The following is a 24,034-nucleotide window of genomic DNA, read 5'->3' as shown; positions in this document are numbered from 1 at the left end:
AAGACCAATGCTTTTGTACAGTGGGGTGCTGCAGCTCCTGCCTGAAAATGACCTAGAACCTTGTGGGTTGATCTGGATACTCAGAAGTGCTTGCCCTCACAAACAGTTTAACCATGATTGGAAGGAAGGGGACAGGTCTGTCGTTCTCAAACAGCCTGATTCACATGGTTGGAAAATTGTTCACATTGGTGTATTAATACATTTGGAGCAAATGTCCGCCTTTTTTGAATTTACAAATAATGGCAATGGTATTCAAAGAATTCAAACCCTCCCACAAGTATTCTGATGAAGAAAACATTATGCATTAGAAGATGTATGGTGGCTAGTAATAGGAAATAGGCATGCAAACATGCACTGTCTAGTTCTTTTCATCCCCAACCCCGAAGAGAAAAAAACAAAATCCCGAGGGAGAAACAAGTCTCCCTAACTTGAAACGAATTGTGAGTAAACTCCCTCCTAAATCACAACCTGAAAAAGATTTACTAATATTCTTAACAGGAATCAAGCCCTGACCATGTTCAGGGTGGGACACTGCATGCAAGGTTTTGTCAATACCTATGTGTGTACTAAGGTTTGCAAGTGTCCCCACCAAGGAATGCTCACAACCCGCACCTTTGATGAGATTTACTCACTCATAAGATTATACCTTACTAGTGTAATTTTACATGTGAATAAATCCATTTATAGGTGCAAATTCACATTCTATGATATATCAAAGTTGATCCTGCATTTGTAAAGCTATTTGCTCTCCCCGTTGTAAATTCAGTGACCAAACAGATCTGTGAATGAGGCGCTAAGACTATAGTTTGAAAAGAGGCATATTTTCACAAGAGTACCACATATCAATAAAACTGCTATTATTCTATTAACAACACATTTAGAACTATAAGTGAGCGAAATACCTGGGACATGGAGCAAGTATAACGTGCTAATATTGAATACAAGAGTTAAACATTCAGTCAACCTAGAACAAATGAACTGTAATATTTGACACAATGCTTAAGGGGCCATTCGTGGTTGTAGTTCCAATGTGCTTCCGACGCAAGATATCCTGTTATCAAAAATGTCAAGAATTGCTACAATTGTTTATTAGACTGTGCAGAAATATTAGCTCTAAATTTAGTTATAGAATGGTGTACAAAGGCAAACATTTACTGGAGCAAACTGAGCAGACATTCATTAAATATGCATATTTACATAACTAGGGAGTAGCTGTGGTTTACTCCTCCCACAAAACCCAAAAGGTGCACTAGCAGTAATCAACAATATTTTGATATATGTTATATTCAAATAAGCAGTGTTAATTTGAACTAGAAACCACTACAGCTCAGCTGCTAAAAGGGATCAAATTGAGGGAGTTTGAATGTGATTGATTCTTTTGTCGACGGGGAGCCAGTGCAGGTCTCTCAGGTGCGGGGTGTTGTGGTCCCGGCGTGGGATGTCAAGGATCAGGCGTGCCGAGGCGTTCTGGATTCTTTGGAGTCTGTTGAGGAGTTTGGACGGGGATCCGACGTAGAGGGCGTTTCCGTAGTCGAGTCGGCTGCGGACGAAGGCATGGGTGGCGGTTTTCCGTGTGTCCGTCGGGATCCATCTGTATATCTTGCGGTGCATACGGAGGGTGTGGAAGCAGGTTGAGGAGACTGCGTTGACTTTGTTGGTCATGCTGAGCTTGGAGTCGAGGATGACCCCTAGGTTGCGTGCGTGGTTGGTTGGTGCGGGGGGGGGGGTTCCCAGCGATGCTGGCCACCAGGAGTCGTCGCACGCTGAGGGGTTGGGCCCAAGGATGAGGATCTCCGTCTTGTCCGTGTTCAGCTTGAGCAGGCTTGCCTCCATTCAATCGGCGACGGCCTTCATACCCTGGTGCAGGTTGGATTTGGAGGTGAGGGGTTCCTTGGTGAGGGAGAGGATAAGCTGGGTGTCGTCGGCATAGGAGATTATGTTGAGGTTGTGTACTCTGGTGATGCGAGCGAGGGGAGCCATGTAGACGTTGAACAGCGTCGGGCTGAGGGACCCTGCAGATGGTTTCGGATTGGAACGGGGGGGAGGAGGACTCTCTGGATTCTGTCGGTGAGGAAGGAGGTGGTCCAATCCAGGGCCTTGTCTCGGATCCTTGCGTCGTGAAGGCGAGTGCGAAGTGTGTGGTAGCTGACGGTGTTGAAGAGGTCCAAGAGGATGAGGGCTGCTGTCTCGCCGTTGTCTAGTAGGATTCTGATGTTGTCTGTGGCGGCGATGAGGGCGGTTTCGGTGCTGTGGTTGCTGCGGAAGCCTGACTGGGAGGGGTCCAGAATGTTGTTGTCTTCTAGGTAGCGGGTGAGCTGGGTGTTGACGATCCTTTCCATGACTTATGCTGGGAACTGGAGCAGAGAGATGGGCCGGACGTTCTTGAGGTCTCTAGGGTCCGCCTTGGGTTTTTTCAGGAGGGCGTTGATCTCAGCGTGCTTCTAGCTCTCCGGGAAGGTAGTGGTTTCGAAGGAGAGGTTGATGATGTTACGCAGGTGGGGTGCAATGAGGCTGTCGGCTTTGTTTGCGATGTGGTGGGGAAGAGGATCAGACGGGGAGCCTGAGTGAATGGTGCTCATGGTCTTGATTATGTCTTCGGTGCTCACGTTGGTCCGTGTGGTCAGAGGGTCGTGGACGGTGGGGTTCGGAGTGTTCGTCGTGGCTGGGCCAGTAGGGTTCAGCCAGGGGTTGAAGTTGTTGTGGATGTCGGTGATCTTGCGGTGGAAGAAGGCAGCAAGGGTGTCGCACAGGGCTTGCGATGGCGGAATGTTGTTGGTGCAGGAGCTAGGATTGGAGAGTTCTTTCACGATGTTGAAGAGCTCTTTGCTGTTGTGGGTCTTGTTGTCGAGGCGGTCTTTGAACAAGGCTGTTTTGGTGGTCCTGAGGAGGTGGTGATGGTTGCGAGTGGCGTCTTTGTGGGCTGTGCGGTTGGCGGGCGTTCTATCGTAGGATGTACAATTAAGGGCAATCCTGATCGCACACTCAAATATAGTATCCATATACGGTCTAATAATCTTTGTTGACATTTTAAGCTGCAGCATGTTTTAGATCTTAGGAAGTTTGAAACATATGCATGATTTTATTGTATTGGATTAAGGTGTCTTTCTCTTAGAGTCTGTATATTGAAGAGTCACACTTGCACCTTGCTGTCGTTTTTATCGATTTATACTTTTGTATTTGTCTGTATTTATTTCTGTGGTTTTCTTTTAAGACCTTTGTAGGTTGATAAAAGATTTTTTGTATTGGAACAAAAAATATCCATATAATGCTGTAAGATTGAAATTAATCAAAAATAAAAGGTGAATAAATCAAACCTTCTGAGGTTTCTACTTTTTTAGATTAGAACTTTAAAATGTATCTGTCAAGTGACAAATTCAAAAAATATTTTGACGCATAACATTTGAGACTTTGACCTGACAAGGTTAGGTGATAGTTAGTGACTGGTTGAGATGTAATATGGGGGGGAGATTTTAATATGTGATATGGGGGGGAGATTTTAATGTCTCACTGTGTATCAACTATACGAAAGGTATGTGGTTTGTTAGACGACCACGACTGTCCACTAACCCACTTTACACACTCATTTTTGGGTAACGCTCTGAATGATTGTCGTTTCAAAATGGAACTAGACTATGCTAATAACCTAGCAGATTTTCCAGCTGAATTTAGTCCCACTTTCCACGCCAGGGGCATGTTTAGCACCATTGATTTTATCTTATGCTCTTCGGCGCTAAAAGGTAAAATCCAACGGTTTAGCACTGGTACAGATATCTCTAATGATCATTTCCCCAATAGTATTACTTTATCCATAGAAACTGGTGTTCGTCACCCCGAAAAAGTCAGCCAACTAACCCAGCAATCACTGACCATGGATAAATTAAACGGATTCTCTGTGAAATGGTCCAAAATAGATCCGGTAGCTATCAGTGACAATGTTATATCAAAAACCCTTCCTTGGATAACCAACTGTCTAGCAGAGGATTCTCCCCCTCAGCTGAAATAGTTTTTCTGAGATTTTACTAGAAATGCGGTCTGAGTTATTCCGCAAACATAAATCAGGTAATCAGGGGTTCCAAGGTTGGTTTGACACAGCTTGTCGTAAAGCCCTTTCCGCATTAAAAAGGCATTACATAATACAAATCGAAACCCAACGGAGATAGCAAACCTAAGAAAGATCTACAAAGTGGCCCAACAAAATTGTAAAAAGGAGCTAAAGAAAACCTTATGGTCCCAACTCCACGAAAGCTGCTTAACTAAAGATAGCTCTCAGTTTTGGCGTGTTGTCAAGTCACCATTTCTAACTAATACTAATGCGCCAAAACATCTTGATGTGGCTGTGCCTGCTGACGTGTGAGTGACCCATTTCTCAAAAATATTTGGGGGGTCCCCAGTTGACACCATAAAAATGGCCAACCCAGCAGACGACCCCACTAGGTCACAGATTTATCCCATTGAATTATCTTTTAGCCTTAGCGAGGTCACTCAAGCATTAACATCTTCCAAGTCTGGTAAGGCGCCCGGCCCTGACGGGATCCCTCTAGATATTTTTATAAATAACATAGAACTGTGGTCCCCTGTCGTCACCCAGGTGATGGCAGCAGTCTCGAAAATTGGCCTTATAGATTCCTGGTCCTCCTCCATTCTATTACCCATCTTCAAAAAGGGGGATCGTAATAACCCTGCCTGTTATAGACCCATTTCTCTCCTGGACTCCCTGGGGAAAGTTGCCGGGCGCCTGATCCTGGAACGCCTCCAGGATTGGGCTTCTGAGAAGAACATCATAACTGACCTTCAGTACGAGTTCCAGGAGGGTCTTGGCACAGTCGAACAGGCACTAAATTTAACACTCTTAATAAGTAAATATGCCGGAGCTAAGTGCGGCAACCTATATATAGTGTATGTCGACCTTAGCTCCGCTTTCGACTGTGTGATCCATTCCAAGCTGTGGTCCATTCTTAGTGAACTTGGGGTGGACCCTCCTCTCATTAAATTCCTCCACGAGCTCTATTCTGACGCTACAGCATGCGTGAGATATGGGCTATGCGGTGAATTAACACCCTTATTTACAATAAAAAGAGGAGTAAGGCAAGGGTGTGTCCTGGCTCCCTTTTTGTTCAACCTCTATACCAACGGGGTTGAGAAGGCCATGCTGGAGGGAAGGCAGGACTTACCATCTATTAAACATCGTCCAATACCCGCCTTACTATATGCGGATGACTCCGTCATCTTAGCTAGGACACTAATGCAGTTGCAAAATCAACTAGATAAATATTGCCAGTTTATGCTATCCCTGGGGCTAAAAGTTAACAAAAGCAAGACCTATGTTATGCATTTTGGTCCCAAGGAGAAGAAACCTAAATCCATCTTTATTGAACAGGTTAGATTGGAGCGTGCTAGACAATACCCTTACTTAGGTATTCTAATGGATGACCAGCAAGACTGGAAAGCAGGAGTTGCAAGCAAAAAAATGCTCTTTCAAAGAGCAACTTCAGCTCTTGTTTCCTTCTCTAGAAAACTGGGTAAACCGGCGCCAAAAGAGCTCCTTAAAATTTACCATGCAAAATGCCACAGTGTAGCCATCTACGGTGCAGGCGTCTGGGGCTACGCTTATGTGGATGGTTTACAACTGGTCCAAAATGGGTTCCTAAAATATATTCTGGCACTTCCTCATAGTGTTCCAACATACGCTTCCCATATTGAGCTGGGTATCGATCATATAATCTATAACATTAGATGCCAGCCGATCCTTTTATGGCACCGTATTTGGACCAAACCCCAATGTCATCTAACCCGTTCTCTATTACAAGACTGTCTATCTTTGGAGAAGTGGAAAAAAATCCCATGGCTTCTTTATGTATCCAACTTCTTAACAGATCTGAACTGTGCTTTTTACTTCACTGAACCATCAACTCTGTTAGACATCAGTAGAAAGGCGTTGAAAGCTCTCTGCTTAAACCATCTGAGAGACCTCCGCCTTCTAAGTGAAGTTTCCAAGCCAACAAACGTGCAAATTCTGATGGTCCAAACCTCCCAGGTATTCAGCCCTATTTAACATTCTTTTTGAGTAATTATGAGAAATTTGTTTTAACGAGGTTTCGCTTTAACTCTTTTTTCGCCTTGTAACCTTTCCCAAGGTGCTAAACTGGTCCCATGATCTGGCAAAGTGCCCTTGTGATGGTGTATCAACGCAATCGACCATCCACCTTACTTTGTTCTGTCGCTACTATGAACAAACCCGCAAACGGTGGATCATCCCACTCCTTCGAAAAATGGGGTTGAGAACATGCCGGCCAGCCTATCTGGCACTACAGATGTTAGACACACCGCATGTAGCTAAATGCGTAGCTCTTTTTCTAAAATCATGTATGAGATTGCGTTGTAACATAGGGCTATCTTCACCTTGATGTATTGTTAATCGCTGTACTCTGATTATCCTGAAATTGATGTCTTTTAGCTATGTCTCAAATTACTAATTTGTTTCTTTTTAATTGTATTATAACCTTGCGTTTTTATATTATTCGAATTTGTAAATGTACTTTTATGATTTAATGGAACGTTAATCGAATAAAAGTTTTTTTTTAATTGAATTGAATTGACTGGTTGAGTGTTATAAATACTGTAATAACGAATTGTTTAACCCATACACAATTTGAGTTTTTATGAGAGTTATACTGCACTAAAGGGTGGCAATGATATGGAAAATTGAAAGCTCCGTTGTTTTCTGAATGAGTACTTGGAAAGTAAGAGCAAGACGTGGGTGCAAACCCACAATGGGAAGAGGTGTGGGGCAGCGGCCAGGGTGCCCGACTACGGACCACGGGTTTCACGGTTCGATCCCCATGTGACTCTGGGCAATACCTCGCTTAATCATCCCGACAGCCCCTACCGCTGGAATAACTCTTCGGAGGTAGCGGTATGCTTTTACAAATGCTGTTATTTCATTTTTCACAATGTAACAGGAAGTAAACAATACAGGTTTTAGAAAGCATTCAAGAACAACCGCCTATGGAAGGTGGGGCGGCAGGCGTATACGAATTCCCTCAGCCAATCTTTGGATATGGATACTTTTAGATGCACATAAGATCTGGGCCCGTCTTCAATTGAGTACATTAATTCTGCCTACATAAGCCAATGATGTTTCTGTTACACCGATTCATTTTTCTTCACACGGGTCATATCTGTATCGAACTGGGGCTACTTTTTGAGAGTGGTAGCTATAAAGCCACACTAAGTACTTCTCATTTACAACTGATTTGCAGACAAAGGAAAATAAAGGGACTTGAATACATGAACATGTGTTTGAAAAGAAGCATGAAAGCAAACCTTAGCATTAAATCAGAGGCTCGGATTAGAAATACCTTCGCCAATAACCGCACGAAGAAACATTCTGCCAATAACTCTAAATTAAAGCCTTAATCCCTGCCACTGACTACACTCTGAGGCTCCATACAATACCCAGAACATCAACTTCTTGACACATAAATCACGAGAACAAGACCCAATGTCACATACCACAAGTCAATGCTCCGGTTATTATTCACAAGAATAAATCCACTGTTGTTAATCACAAATGTGCACCCCTTCAATTAACCGCACAATTCCACACCCTGCCAATAATCACAAGACCAACTCCCCTTACATTAATCACACCCCATTAATCAAAAGACCACAACCCATCAGTCATCATAAAGCTACATCTCCTGCCACTAATAATGATAATAATCTGTTTTCCATTCGCATCTCTTTGACAAAGCGCTTTACAAACAACATTTTGCAACTACTTTTTCATGTGATGGACACGTTCCATTATAACGGACAGCCATTGACACCTGTGGGTGTGTGCTGTGGAAGATATACCGGCGCTGAATGGTTGCCTTCGGAATATCTAGCAGTGGGTAACTAATTGTTTTTGAGATTTTTGTTTTTCTGCAGCAGCATATCGTTTTGATGTAATCCTGGACAGCAAAAGTAGCTGCGATTGGTATTCCTCTCATTCCTACCTCTTTTGGAAAATCTAGTTAGATCATCTTTCTAAGAATATTCAAGTTAAAAAACTGGACCAATATCCTAATTTTCAAGGACACATCTCCCATATTCTGCAAAATCTTTCATTCATGTCTTCTGGTTTGACTATGGAAATGCCACTCTTGCTGGGTCTCCCAAGTCTACTTTTCTCCCAGAAACGCATCCATCACACATGCTCAATACTGGAGTTGGGAGCAAAAAAACTCAAGCACATTACCTGGGTTCAGCAGCAATTTCATTAGCTTCTTTTGTCTACTCGGATTCCATGATAAAAATTCTACCATTCCACACAAAGCTGTTTATACCAATGTTTGCATCTAGTTAGTAGGGAAACTATACCTCAAGTAGGAATCTTGGCATAAGGAGCGAGCACAAGACATTCAGGAATCACTCTTATGCCACCCTCTCTGCCACTAACCACCAATTACCACTAACCAAACCCTGGTCATAAACTTCAACATAACACTTAACACGGCTGAGTAGAGGACATGGTAATAGTAAGAAAAAATACTTTTATTTGATCTGTTAAAACCATAAAAAGAGTGGAACATACCACTATGATGAAAATGTCACAAAACAGGTACAGATAAAAATGACATTAAAACATTTTTAGTTATCGTAACCCTCGTATGGAATGGAACCAAAGAGCAGCAGATTATCATAACAGCAATGTAAACATGTCCATGCTTTCTGGTGAAATTAAAATGTTGATGCCAACGGAAAATGGAGAGGGAGCAAAGTTCAAAACTGTTATGCATAATTTTCTGTCCAGTTTCTTAAGTCACTATATTTTTATATCCTGGAACATTTACAGATAAGATCATGTTTGTGCCTAGGGCTTGTCATAGAAAGGGGCTTTGGAAGAAGGGGAGTACAGAAACAGGTCTGAAAAAGACTTAGGTCGGCTATTTTATACCCTACTGCCAAGTTCTTATTTTGGTGTTCCATTCTTTCCTAGGTTTTGTGCTGTTCCTTTCTTTTCTAGTTTTTGTGCTGCTAGAGACAAAAATTTGACGGTGTTGCAAGACAGTTGAACTGAAGAACCTCTAAGGCATTTTATGACGGCAGCTCTGCAAGTCCGGATTTGAGTTCCTCTTAGGATTGGCCTTAAAAATGACGTCCTTAGGTTAAGTAGTGCCGGACAGATGCAGAATAGATGTAGTAGTGACTCTTCTCCGTTGCCACAGAGGCGGCAATCCAGGGATGGCCAGGTCTGTAGCCATTTTGGGATAAGATCTTTGTTGGAAAACTAGCCCAATCTCAATAAGGTCAATTTCCGCTTGTAGGGGTCTCTAAAGCATTCTTGCAGATAGGGTTGTGGTTTCATATGCTTATAGGATAGAATCACCAACCATGCATGACTTTTACCGGGAAATACGGTTTTATTAGATTAAAACGATAATGTTTTTACTGATTTGTTTGTGATTTTTTTTAAATAGGGTATGACATGGGTGTTTGCCAGGATTCCTCCAGATTTAGCGTTTGAAGCGCTGGTTTTAAAATTTGGTATATCGAGTTTTTGTTTGTTGATTGTATTTTTACCTCCTCCCAGCAGTGGTGGGCAAGCGTGTTGTCTTCCGCAGCCCTCATACGCCAGTAATATTTGGCCAGGACACCTTGTCTGGCCTGCATCTGATTCGTTAATCCATATTCCAGGCGTATCTGCGCCGGAGAGATGTGTCGTGGGATTAAAAACTGTTTTTTATACAGTCTAGACTGAGCTAGATTTAGCATTTGAGCGTCCTTAGTATTCAGCATTTCTGAGCTATATGTTATCGCTGGCAAAAAGTTTGCAGCCACTACCTTTAGGAGATGGTTTGTTGAGCTGCCACTTAGGCTTTTCTGTAAAGTTTTAAAAGCAAAGCATAATTGTTTGGTTTTATGTTGGAATGTTCTAGGTGTTGTTTGAAACTTAAATGGCGATCTAAAAGAACCCCCAGATATTTATATACTTCTACCTGCAATAAAATACTTGAGTTTATCCTCCAGATGAATTAGGAGTGTTTTTTATGAGAGCTGGAAAAACATAAAACATTAGATTTTTTTTAAATTGATTAACAGTTGTTCTTTTGAGATGTATATTGCTAGTTGAGAGATCAGGCGCTGTAGACCAAGCGGGGTTTGAGAGAGTAACACGAGGTTGTCCGCATACTACAGACTTGCTATTGGTGTCTTTCCCAGTTTGGGTGGGTCTCCATGAATAAGACTAAGGTTGCTTTCTAAATCAGCCGTGTAGATGTAAAAAAGACACGGCGCCAGAACGCATCCTTGCTTTAACCCATTTTTTGTTGGAAATTTCTTAGTTAAACTCCGGCCATCCCCATTTTTTATCTGAACCCAGGTTTGTAAATAAAGGTTGACTATTGCTTCTAACAATTTGGAGGGAATTCCCCAAGCTTTCATTTTAGCCCATAGTTTGGCTCTTGGCACTTTATCAAAGGCAGCTTTAAGATCTACGAAACATGTGTAGAGGATGTTTGAATTGGCAATTGCTTTCTTTGCTAAGAGGGTAAGTGCTGAAATATTTGTTAAAGTCCCCATGCTGGCTCGGAACCCAGTCTGTGTTTTCGGGATTAGAGTTTTGCATCTTACCCATTTCTCCAAATCTGCCAGTGGGTTTGTTGCGTAGATCTTTGCCTCTATGTCTATAAGGGCTATTAGTCTGTAATTTCTGGGGTCTAAGCGTGTTCCTGACTTATAAATGGGTTGAATGATGCTGCCCCTCCAGGAGTCAGGAATGTTTCCAGTCTCTAAACTATTGGAGAACAGAGGGGTTAGGTAGCAGGACCAAAACTCGGGGTCGTACCTGAACAGTGCATTTGGTAGACCGTTGGGGCCGGGTACATGATAATAAGTCAAGCTACATATTCTGTGACTGCATCAGAGATTGAAATGGAATTGAAAGTTGTTGCCAGGACGAACTGTGGGTCGATCACCACATGTGTGATCACGAAGCATATATGGAGTTTGAAATGGAGAGGTAGCTGTGTTGAGTTCTGACTGAGGACCACTGGTTGAAGTTGTTGACACGTGAGGAGAGGTTTAGAAGTTGTTAATTTACTTGCAAATCTGGAATAAAGGCATGGAGCTGGACTTTGTGCGCAGCTGTACCTGGCAGCAGGGATACACATGTAGAGAAGAGGATGCGTGTAGAGGCATGTGAAGATTCAGAGGCAGTGTTAAAAGCTAATTTGAAAGACAAAATGGATGGCAATTATTTGCAATTCATCTGGCCAGTGTGGAAGGGCATTGGTCTACCAGAGAGAACCCTGAATAACCCTACACATGAATATTGATAAGACTTCATAGATTTAGTTTTATATTCAATACACAAGCACTACATAAGGGCAATGGGCTAAAGCAGACTTTATCTCACAAAAAGGAAACACTTATGTGGATGAAGCCATATTTTACCATACAGCAGCTTTTCTTCGTCGTTGAATGTACACTTATTTTGGAACCACCTATGGGGCCAATATAGCTGGCAGCAGCCAAACTAACAGATCTAGGTTCAAGTTATTGTAGGGTCACTGTAACTTCCTATTGCTACATACATATTGCTTATCTTTCATCATCAGACATGGTTTGTTAGTGCTAGAGTTCAGAACGAGTGTATTAATACTTCACGAGAACCATTGCAGATAATCTGGGCACAACTTCACAAGACATTCCACCCACTGCACTCCTTCTGGCTCCAACAATAGTTATGGGCCGCAGAGACAGCTAAAAATGTTGGATCATCATCACCTGTCCGAAAGAGTTTGACACGCCTAGATATAAAGCACAAGACCTGGTGTAGAAATGCACACTTTATAATACACGAGCCAAACAATATCTGCTCAATGTTTGAAGTCTGCACCAAAGCCTTAGCAAAAATAGACATTCAATTAGGACTTAGGTCTCAACGCTGTGTAGCAGATCACCATCAGGCTGAGGTACAGTCATCTGGACTCAAAACTGGAACCTGTGACATGGAGATAGCCGACAGATCTTCTTATACATCCCTGGTCCATAGTTGATAGGCAACAGGATGCAGGGCAGTCATGAAGATGCAACATTAAGACCCTATGCATGCAAATTTACAACAAAACATCATAATGCAGCTAACAGACTAGTTCACTGCCCTGAGTGCTCACAGCAAACAATAGACAATAGCATTGCGTTTCTGGTTACATTTTCCAACCCAGTCACCAAATACAGGTTCGAAAGCAGGTCACCATAAAACATTTTTTGCGTCAAAGCAACAGGTTTGGAATGGTTACAGACCTATTCTCCCACTGAAGTTTTTTTAATCAGCAACATATTAGGCAAAAGGTAATCACAAACGTTATTTGTACTTACAGGAATACTCCAGACCTGCATCCCGTCGCTGTACCCAATCATCAGAAGCAAAGGGGGGTCATTGCCAGAGCTGTGCATTTCATGGAATTCTACATTTCTTGATGTGTCTAAATTTGTAATATAAACAGGAAATCAGGTCAGAACATGACTGTGTTTGCTAAACCTTCTGTGAATTAGCATGGATTGTTAAATCACCCCATTAATGCAACTGTGGTGCGCCACCCCTGCAACGATATTGCCGTAAAAACAGACAAACGAATGCTGCACCTAAAGTTCAGTGTATACATATTATTATATTAGGCTACAACCTTGTTACCATCATTACATAATTAATTCCCTGGTAATTAGGACATAGCATTTTCACGGTCAAAAGTGCCTTACAAGGCACCTGCATGGCTACCTCGCTCTAGGTCTTGATTTCACTGTGAAGCAAGAGAATACAAGTATTGAAAATGCGTTGCCACGTGTGGGCGCTGTAGCTATAAAGTAATAACATAGCAGTGAAGGAAACATGCTACCACATAGAGTCCAAACTAACAAGCTGCACCACTGTCATTGAGGTCACAAGAATGTCCCCTGTAAAAAACTTTTGACTTATCAGTGTGGCAGAAGAGGTTGTACAACAACTGCCAGTTAGATTGTACCTATTCTCAGAAGGAACTTTTAGCAGTTAGAGCACTGGCAAGTAGTTGCTCAGTCCATGGGCTACAGGATCCGGAGGGTCCCATTAGTTGTAAACAGTGTAGGTATACATCTATGGCTTCAGAAGGTGTGCAGGACTGTTTTTTTTTTAAATATATTTTTATTGCAGAGTTATAAACCACAGGATACAAGTAGTCAGCCAGTTCACTCGTGACATCCCCCCGTTCAGCAGTAAAACACAGATCGTACACAGCCATTCAGCCCGCATCCCGGAGGCCGGGCGGCATAATACTCCACTCAAGAGGAAAACATCACGGTGCACGTCCCATAGGGACCATGGTTGATATGTCGTTTTACGTATCTGCTTTTACCCCCCCTTCCCTCAACATTGCTCCAGTCAGCCATCCCAGTGGTAATCAGTGGTACCGCCCCTGTCGGGACCCGCCCCAGGTGCTGTATGTTTATCCTGCCTGGCCGCTCCCCCCAGCCATTCCTCACTCCACGCAGTACCCCACCAACCTGTTAATTCCAAGGTGCCCTGGCGGGCCACCATCCATGTGGCTTCCGACCCACCCCAAACTCCCATTAACCAACCCCCCCAAACCCCCCCCCCCCCTGGCAACTGCTAAGGTGTATGCCTCGTTCCGACAAGTTGGATGGATCCATTACAGTGCGGGTTATGATACTGTTTGTGTTCGCCCCGCGGTGTCCACCGGCTTAAGTCTCACCGTCCTCATCTTCCACCATAGAATCACGCAAGGCCTGCACCACTAACTCCCATGCACGTGCCGCATCCAATGCCTTCTCATTCCCCATCTTGACGGCCTGCTTCATCCAGAGCACACTCTCGCAGTCAGACCACCGCAGCAATTCATTCTTCCATCTACGCAGTGAGAGTCCCCCCCTGGACTTCCAATGCCACAAAATTTCCCTTTGCGCCAATATCAGGCCCAGATCAATGAATTTGCTCGTCACCTTGGTGTGTTTGGTGTGCGGGAACCAGAGCAGCAGGCATGCCGCCATATCGAATTCCACCTCCCTATCAGTCACTTCGTTCAGGAGGTCCCCCACCTCCGCCCAGTAGGCCTCCAAGTGCGAGCACCCCCAGAACAAATGGTCCATGTCCGCTCCCAGAGACGAACACCGTGGGCATCGGGCATCCGGTACCTGAAAGTACCGCTGTAATTTCTCAGGGGTTAAGTAGGCCCTATGAAGCACATAGAAATGTACTTGCTGAAAGCGCGCATTTCTCGTGCCCTTCCACGTGCGCCGCAGGATATGGCCCCACGCCGAGTCCGGTATGGGCCGGCCCACACTCTCCTCCCATTTAGACTTGAGCCCCTGGAGCGGTTCCAGTCCCTCGTTCAGCATCCTACTATGGAGGCACGTCACAGCTTTGAACGTACCTGCCGCCATTACCACGTACTGGCACGCCATAGTCGTCGTCGGTTCCATGAGTTCCCCTTTCCAGTGCTTCTGTATGGCAGCCACCACCGCCGCGTGCAGGAGGAACCCCCCGTCGGTCAGCCCAAACTGGTCCCGGAGCGCTTCGAACGGTGCCAAAGCCCCGTCTATGTATAGGTCGCCTATTACCTGTAGTCCCGCCTCTTCCCAGTCCAGCAATGGGGACCAATCTCCCCCGTGCGGCAAGGCCGTCAGCATGCCGATCAGGATCTCCGGAGCATAAGGCCGCGAGGCCTTCGCTCTCCGAAGGCTTCTCTGCCAGCACAGCCGGAGTGTCCGTTCCTCCATAGTGAGGCCCCGCAAGTCAAGCCTCTGTTGCATGATAATATAGGACAGTACGTGGCGTTGTATCCCCCGATCCCGGTCCTCCTCTGGACCCCGAAACACCCTAGCCACGTTCTGCGTAAGGACCTGCAACTGCGCCGCTAGATAGTACAGCTCGAAATCGGGCACAGCCATGCCCCCTTCTATCTTGGGGCGAAGTAGCGTGCTCAGGGCCACTCTTCGGCGGCCTTGCCCCCATAGGAAGCCAATAATCATTGACCTCAGGTCTCTAAAGACCCCCTGAGGAATCCAGACAGGCAGCGTCCGGAAATAGTAGAGGAAGCGGGGGAGCGCCACCATTTTTAGAAGTGCGATCCTACCCAGCACCGTCAGCGGGAGGGTCGACCAGAAGGACAAGCTGCCCCTCAGTGCCCGGACACATCGACCAATGTTGCCCTCCAATAGGTCCGCAGTCGCGTGGTAGATGCGGACTCCCAGATAGGTGAAACAAGATGGCTCCCAGACCACGCCTAAATCGCCGCCGGGGTCGGGCGATCCCGCTCTCAGTGGAAACACACAGGTCTTTGCCCAATTGACCTTAAGGCCCGATAGCCGGCCAAACTCCGACAACAGGTCCATCGCCCCGTCCAGTGCCCGCGCCGTGTCAGCGAGGTACAGGAGCAGGTCATCCGCATATAGCGATATATAGTGCCACTGTCCGCCGCTGGCTATCCCCGCGTACCTGTCACCCGACCTCGCATGGACCGCCACAGGTTCCATCGCCAGAGCAAACAATAGGGGGGACAGGGAACACCCCTGTCGCGTGCCCCTGCCCACCGGGTACGCCGCAGACACCAGACCGCCCAAACGCACCCTCGCCGTCGCCGAGGTATACAAGACCCTCGTCCACCTGCGGAACCCCTTGCCCATGCCAAACCTCTCCAACACTCCATCCAGGAAAGGCCACTCTAAACTATCAAAGGCCTTCTCAATGTCCACGGACAGGGCCGCCGGAGCTCCCTCCCCGTCCAAGATGGCGTCCATTATTCCCACTAGGCGGCGAATATTCAGCGCCGTGCTCCTCGTGGGTATAAACCCGGCCTGGTCCCTGTGTACCAAACCCGTCATGTGTGGGGCCAGCCTGGTGGCTAGAATTCGTCTCAGAATCTTGTAATCCACCGTCAACATGGATAGCGGGCGATAGGACCTTACATCCGTTGCATCCCGGCCAGGCTTTAGGAGCGGTACAATCAAGGCCTCTCGCATGGACCCAGGCAATTCCCCAGCCTCAAAAGCCTCCGTATTCACCACCAGAAGCCTGGGAGCCAAGCTGTCCACATACTGTTGGTAAAATTCAATCGGCAGTCCGTCCACCCCAGGCGTTTTGTTACGGGCCATATGTTTGATGGCCACCCGTATTTCTGCAAGCGTGATCGGGCCGCCCAGCTCCCTCGCGTCTTCCTCGTCCAGGACCGGAAGCTGCCTCTCCCCTAGGTATTCCGCAATGTCCTGCACCCCCACCCCCAGCTGACTCTGGTACAATTCCTCATAGTACCCCCTAAAACATTCCAATACCGCTGCCTGGGAGTACACCATCTCCCCCCGCGCATTACTAATGCTGAGGACCGGGCAGCCCCTAAGTTCCGGATTAGCTAGTCTGGCTAAGAGGGTGCCCACCTTGTCCCTTTCCGCATGTGCTCTGATGATATACTGCCTGTAGTCGTAGCACCTTAAACGTTCTGTCTCGGTGGCAACCACTTCCTTTGCTTCCAATAACTGGGTCTGCGAATCCGGCCTAGCCGGCCTGCGGCGCTCCAGATCCCTCAAAGTCTCTTCCGCTTTCATGAGTGCATTCAACACAGTCGTTCGAGCATTCGAAAACCTACCCAAACACACCCCTCTCACCACCACTTTCATTGCATCCCATTCAGTGGACCTACTCGTGGCCGTGCCCACATTCACTCCAAAATAGCTATCAATGCCTTGCTGGACCGCATCGCTGAACACAGAATCCTCAAGCGTCTCCGGCCGAAGCCGCCATGTTGGTATCGCTGAGCGCTCCCGCTGCCACTGAATATGTACCAATAGGGGGTTATGGTCTGAGATGGTCCTAGCCAGGTACTCCGTATGAGAGATCAATGGGGCTAGGGACCCACCGCAGAGCACCGAATCGATCCTGACATGCAGATCATGGAGAGCAGAATAAAAGGAGTAATCCCTGGCGTCCCTGTGCCGCTCCTGCCAGACATCCAGCAACCCCCATCTATCCTGCCAGTCCTTCCTGTGCGCGGCCAACCTGCGCACCGGGGAGTCCACCAGGGGGGGATGGGACCTATCCAGAGCCACATCCGTGATCGAGTTGAAGTCCCCCCCTAACACTATCGGGCCCACCAGGAAAGAGGCCAAGGACCCCGAGAGGCCATCAAAATACCGAGCTTGATCAGTGTTCGGTGCATACACACAGCAGAGAACCACATCCCTTCCATATAACCTCCCCTCCACCGCCAAAAACCGGTCATCTGGATCCACCATTTGATTCAACACTTGAAAGGGTATCCCCGCCCTCACACAGATCAACACCCCCCTGGCATACGCCGAGTAAGTGGTGCCAAACACCTGGCCCCGCCATCTTTTCTGCAAAGCAATGCACTCTTTTTTGGTGAGATGAGTCTCTTGTAGCATAGCAATCTGAACCCCCTACGCACTAGGTATGCATGAACTTTGTGGCGTTTTATCATAGTTCGCAGCCCCCGGACATTCCACGTCAGGCATTTCAAGTTAGGTAATGTCCCCATTCCAACTTCGAGCAGTCCGATTCAAATAACGTAGGTTCATAGTCCCCCCAATGCAGTTGCCCCCCCCCGAACACACCCAGAACAGAAAAACTCCCCAAACCCCACTCCCCAGGACAGAGCACACGAACCCAATGTCAGCCCCCATCCAAACCTTGGTCCAACTTCCCACACTCCTACCCTGTGGTCTCCACCACAGTCGGCCTTAAGGGCCCAAGGGGGGTGAGTCACCGCCGACCCCAGCTAGCGGAGCCCGCGCCCCGCGTCTTCATCCCCTACTAAGCACTCAGCCCCCCCACCCGGCAACCCGCCCTCCACCAACAGGATACCACCCTACCATGAAGTCTCAATCAAGTCCCAAGGCAGTCTCAGCCGCAAAATATGCCATCCGATGTCTGTGGGGTCACTATCGGCCCCTTCGAGCTTTCCGCCTCTGAGAGTTCTCCTCCCGTTCTGCTGCCTTCCCCGCCTGAGTCCGATTCTGCCAGTTCACTGGTCTGTTGCGACCCCGTAATGGCCGCCGTCACTGCGAGTGCATCCCTCTTCTCCGCCGCCATTTGAGCCTCCCGTTTCTCCCACTGGCGCCTGTTGCGGGACCTGATGCGCTGCGATTGCCGCACCCGGGGCGGCTTAGGTTGATCTCGCCTACTTTTATGCGATCTGTCCGTCCCCGCTCTATACAACTCCAGCCATTGCCAAACTTCATCCGGAGTCTGAAAAAAGTGCGTAGTGCCATCCATTATGATCCGCAGCTTGGCCGGGTAGAGCAAGGAGTACTGGATGCCTTCCTCCCTGAGATCCTTCTTCACCGCTAGGAACGATGCCCTATTCTTCTGGACCGCTTGGGTGTAGTCCGGGAATATCGTGACCTTACTGTTCTCCAACTCATATGGGCCCGACATCCTGGCCCGCTGGATGAGGAGATCCCGGTCCTTGTAGTGGAGGAGCCGCACCACCATTGGTCGTGGGGGGCGGCCAAGCCCCGGCGGGCGAGCAGGTACCCGGTGAGCTCGCTCCAGAGTGAAAAAAGGAGTAAGCCCCTCCGGCGCTACCACAGTACGGAACCAGTTCTCCATATAGGCCACCGCATCCTCCCCTTCAATCCTTTCCGGCAGGCCTACGACCCGCACGTTGTTCCGTCTACTGCGGCCTTCGGCATCCTCCGCCTGTCGCTCCAGCGAGTCCAACCGGGCCAATATATCCGTGATCCTGTGTTCCGCGGTCACCACCGATGGCTTCAGGTCCAGCAACAGTTGGTCATGGTCCTTGACCCTGTCCGCTAGCTTCGCGTGGTCCGCTCGTAGCAGCCCCAGTCCCGTGGCCACTTGGGCGATGTCCTGGTGCAGCGCCTCCTTAGTCGAGGCGATCGCTTCGAGTATGGCATCCAAACGCCGGTTCAGCCGCTGTTCCTGGCCCAGCTCCGGGGAGGGAATCTCGCCCAGCCGGGTTGATGTCGCCGGGTCCCCCTCAGCACGCTCCTCGGCCATCGACCCTCCGATCGCCGCCATTCCAGGGTGCTACGTCACAGGCCCAGGAGCCCGTTTGGCGTCCGCTCTCTCAGTTCAGTGCCAGCCCCCTGGCACCGGGCAGTGTTCAGTGTCGCCACCGATGCCCTCGGGAGCAATGACCCGCTTGACGAACTCCGTTCAGCTGACCCCCTCGGTAGCCTGAGGGGGGAAGGATGGGTCCCGGGACGGCGGCCAGCGAGGGTCCCCAAGATCCGGGCGAGGCAGGTCAGCGTCCCCTGGTCTCTGGACACAGCACCGCTGATCCCAGTGCTTCGAACAGCCGATTGCAGGATCTCTTGCCAGTCGGCGACAACTCGGCTCAAAGCGAAAGTACGGGGCCGCCCGGCCTCCTCGCCGCCATTTTCTTTTCACCCTCGGCAACACCTCGGTCGTCTCTTCGGCTCGATCTCCTCGGGGCCAGTAGTCCCCCAGCGACTCTCCGATTGTGCCCGGCTGTCCCCTTACACTTCAGAGGGCAGGAGCGTCGTCTCCGGGTCGCCCAGGGTACCAAAAACAGGAGAATTAGCGGGATTCCGCGCGGAGCTGCGAGCTCACGCCGCCATCCCGATCGGCATCCAAGCCACGCCCCGTGTGCAGGACTGTTCTCCTCTTCCTGGCAAGAGTTTGAAAATGTTTCACCTTAATTGCCGCTCGTTGATCAAGCACTGGGCGGATGTTTATGACCTTCTGGAAACTGAAATGCAGGATACCCTGTTTTTAACGGAGACTTGGCTCTCGGAAGATTCAGTGGCGATTTCAGGGCTGGTACTGCTGGAGGGCTATGTCATTCATACTCTTAATAGAGATACAAGAGGTGGCGGCATAGAAGCAATTGTTAAAACCGGTTATGCCTGCTCTTTCATTAAACAGCCCATTGTAGGCTGTGAATGAGCCTGTTTTAAAATCTCTTTCAATTCAAATTTTTTTTTTTTTTTTTTTAAATATTCAATTCAAATTTTACCATGACCGGGTTATTAATCTATCGTCCCCCAGGGCCATCCAAAGCTTGTAGGGAAGCGTTCATCGACACAGTTTGTACTTTGGTGGTCAACTCTCCCAATTTCACTATCTTGGGAGATTTGAACCTTTATTTTGATAACCACGCTGACGAAGATGCAATGAACTTAGTGGCGGACTTAGCGGCCTGCCAGTTAGATCAGCGGGTTCTCGGTCCCACTCACTTAGCCGGTCACCTGCTGGATCCGGTTTTCACCAACATTCCTTCTTTGTTGACTCAATCACCAGTACCTATGACCTGGTCGGACCATTTTTTGATCTCTTGGTGCATTCAGGGTATAGTTCCCAAACGTAAAGCAGATCACTCCTATTCATTAAAACGCCCTTGGCATAAGCTTAATTGGGAACAATTTGAATCCCTACTTTCGAGCTCTGTTCCAGAGATAACAACAGATCCCATTAAAGGGCATCTAGTTTTTTTCTGATTTGATCAGCAAGCCATTAGACATGCTGATCCCAGTTAAATGGTCTTTTAATCGCATGTCCATGTCTAATCCTTGGTAAAATGAAAAGTTAATTTTATTGTGAAAAATTTGCAAAAAATGTGAAAGATCCTGGAGAAAGCACTTTGATCCTTTATCTAAAGCGCACTATCGGGATGCAGTAAAGATCTCACAGGGCAATTCATACTGAACGTGCCGCCTATTATGCCTTATTCCCCCCAGTCTAGGAAAATTCTGATTCAGGGCCTCATCATATCGAGACTGGACTACGGAAACGCCTTGTACCTGGGCGCACCAGTAGCTGTTATTAAAAAACTTCAGCACGCCCAGAATGCTGCAGCAAGATTACTAACGGGGACGAATACAAGGTGCTCAGCTAATCCTTCCCTCAAGGCACTTCACAGGCTTCCCATCCAAGAGCGCATCGCCTTCAAAGCCCTATGTAACTCCCATAAAATCTTACAAGGCAAAGGCCCACCCATACTAAGACCACTCATCAAGCCCCACAAATCCACCAGACAGCTCAGGTCAGACTCCCTATTCCTGGCCAGCGTCCCCAGAATAAGAAGAGCTCGCACGGGCGGTCGCCGCTTTTCTTACAACGCCCCTAAACTCTGGACCAGCCTCCCCATTAGCATTCGCAAAGAAAACAATCTGCTCACATTCCGCAGACTACTGAAAACCTGGCTGTTTCCTCAATAATCCCTCCACAGGAGTACTGTTAGGCTGTCACTTTAGCGCTGGGACGCCCGGGGGTAGCTACGCGCTCTATAAATCCGCAATCAAATCAAATCAAATAGTACTAACCCTGCTAAAAGTATTTTCTCCATTGTGTCTGATCTAAAAAAGCAGAAGGAGTCGACCGACCCTTTAATTTCTTCTAATCAACAATGTGAGGAACTTGCCGTATTCTTTTCTAAAAAGACAGAAGATATTCATAAAGGCTTTCCCACAACTAGTCTGGTCGGCCCTGAAATACCGAATAATGGGAGGCTGAACACCTTAGAGGTTTTTCCTCAGATTGAGCAAGACCGGCTATTTGCTCTCTTTGCAAAAATCAAATCAGGCTCACCGGCAGATCCTCTGAAACCTGATCAACTCAAGAGAATTTTACCTACTATATCTCCTTCTCTTGTTCAAGTGATTAAGAAATCACTTAGTTTAGCTATTGTACCTACGGCATGGAAACAGGCCAGAGTACTGCCATTGCTCAAAAAACCTTCTCTGGATGCTAAAAAAATAGAAAACTTCAGACCAGTCTCTTTGCTCCCCTGGACTGCAAACATTGTGGAAGCATATCTCAATTCCATTCTTACTGACCATCTGACTAGTAATAATATACTCGACCCCTCGCAAAATGGGGTTCATGCTGGTCATGGTACGGAGTCAGCGCTTTTGGCGGTACAGGAACATCTCTGGGCAGCACTGGACGCAGGTAAGACGTCGGCGCTGATCCTTCTGGATCTCAGTGCTGCGTTTGATACTGTGTCCCATGCCATCTTTCTGTGCTGGCTGGAAGAGCCAGGCATCAGTGGCATTGCCTTGAAGTGGCTAGCGTCATTCCTCTCAGATAGGTCTTACCAGGTGACTATTCCCCCCTTTTCTTCATCCACATTTCCCATCAAGTATAGAGTACCCTAGGGTTCATCGTTGAGCATCTGCTCTTTAATTTGTATGTTCAACCTTTGGCTGTTTTTGCCAAGAGCAGAGGTCTGACGGTGGTTTCCTACGCCGACGACACGCAGCTGGTGGTGGCACTTTCTAGTAATGCCACTAAGTTCCAAGGTGACCTGGCGGCAGTTGCTGGCTGGATGACAACCAAATGCCTCCAGCTGAATGCAAGTAAGTCGGAGGTGCTGTTGGTGGGAAGGGATCATGGGCTATGGAATGAGCACTGGTGGCCCAGGAATCTAGGCACCCTCCCCCTCCTAAACAAGTGGTAAAGAACTTGGGGTTTGGATGGACTCTTCGCTTAGTCACCAGACACAAACAAAGAAGGTAGCGGGCACTTGCTTCAATATTCTTCGTGGGTTGAGACCCATCCTGGGCTTCTTTGATGCATTGACTAGACAGCTCATTATTCAAGCATTAATTATCTCTAGGCTTGATTATGTGAACTCCTTATATTTGGGAGTAAATAAAGCAGAAGTCCTAAGGTTACAGATGGTTTAGAATGCCGCAGTAAGAGCTCTCTTGGGTTTGGGTAGAGTCTGTTCAGTGTCTGGTAGTATTCGCCACCTCCACTGGCTGCCCGTGGCCCAAAGGATCGAGTTTAAAGCCCTCTGCATAGTTTTTAAAATCCTAAAGCTTGGATCTCCTAGTGTTGTGAATGTATCTAGGACCCTAATTACATATTCCTGATTCATGCCCTTATGTGGTTATGATAAAGCATGTCCTTATTAAGGCATAAGAATCTTACCCATATTTAGTCATAGCCCACGCAGCCCAAATACGGCAAGGCTACTTCCTTAGATTCCTAAAGAGCACAACGAGTTCTTTCGACACACCAAACCTTCAGCAACCTGGGAATTCCCCATGTGTTTGTTTTGATTTGTCATAGAACTCCTGCGAGCACTAAAGGAACAGTCAGTTCTTAGTGACATCTTTTATTGACGTCTTATGTCCAACCTTATGTCAAACACGGCACCTTCCAGGTATAAATATACCAACACTTGCCTTAAGCAACACATGGTGGTGTGGAGCAGAGCGGCTATCTACTTATCCGAAGCCCAGCTGATGCCGTCCCTCCCCTTTGACACACCAGGAAAGAAGCTGCCTTTTCTCACGCCGAGAAATCCAGCTCCGGTGTTTCCAGTCACCCTCACGGGTTACTCTAGAGATCGAGTCCTGAGAAACCAGATACAAGACCTCCTTCATTCTATAACCAAGGTACGGAGCTGATTCAAACCTTAGAGAGAATTCTTGATTCAGATTCTTGGCAAAAAACTCAACCCAACTTAAAACTGCAACTTACTTACTCCTTCCCACGTATTAGGCTTAGGTCAGGTACACCGGGGTAGGCGTATCTTAGAAGCACCAGTTGAATTTGTTAGTCAATGTTTTTATGTATGTAAATATTTTATCCGTTTTAAAGTATCATATGGCTAAGAAACCATATCAATGCTTTTACAGTATTATTTCATAATACTCCTTTTACTGTACGCAATTTACTTCATGATAAGTATTGCAATTGTGGCAATTCATTTCTCTTGCATGAGAAAGAAGACTGCTCAATAAAATAACACCTTTTATTGAAAACGCCCGTCTCTCTATTTCTCTGCACCCTGGTGAAATTAAGCATGCACGATTGACTGAATGAAATAGCTGACTATTGTTTTCACACGACTCTGGAGATATACTCCTTATTCTGGGGGAGCAAAGTTGTCATGTTATATGGTTGTCAGAAGCTAATCCCTTCTTGTCTAAATCAGGGAAGTTAACCCCTCCCTATTAATTCGAGAACGTTTCTAGTGACCTCTGAGCTAGCTGGCAAAACAAATTAAGTCGAACATAGTCAGTAGAGACCTAGATGACCTCA

At 47.1% G+C, this 24,034-nt stretch overlaps 1 protein-coding gene across 2 annotated transcripts in view; it reads right to left on the bottom strand.

The window, feature by feature from the left end:
* BCAS3 (BCAS3 microtubule associated cell migration factor) overlaps nucleotides 1-24,034 on the bottom strand; it is a 3,998,327-nt gene that overhangs the window by 3,862,386 nt on the left and 111,907 nt on the right. For both annotated transcript variants that reach the window (XM_086954924.1, XM_086954923.1), the window contains exon 5: nucleotides 12,367-12,473. In XM_086954924.1, the coding sequence (XP_086811050.1) occupies nucleotides 12,367-12,473 (107 nt within the window). The remainder of the gene's footprint in view (nucleotides 1-12,366; nucleotides 12,474-24,034) is intronic.

The sequence above is a fragment of the Lissotriton vulgaris genome, chromosome 2_1, assembly GCF_964263255.1.
Source record: "Lissotriton vulgaris chromosome 2_1, aLisVul1.2, whole genome shotgun sequence".
NCBI lineage: Eukaryota > Metazoa > Chordata > Amphibia > Caudata > Salamandridae > Lissotriton > Lissotriton vulgaris.
This window is presented reverse-complemented; position numbering and strand designations above follow the sequence as displayed.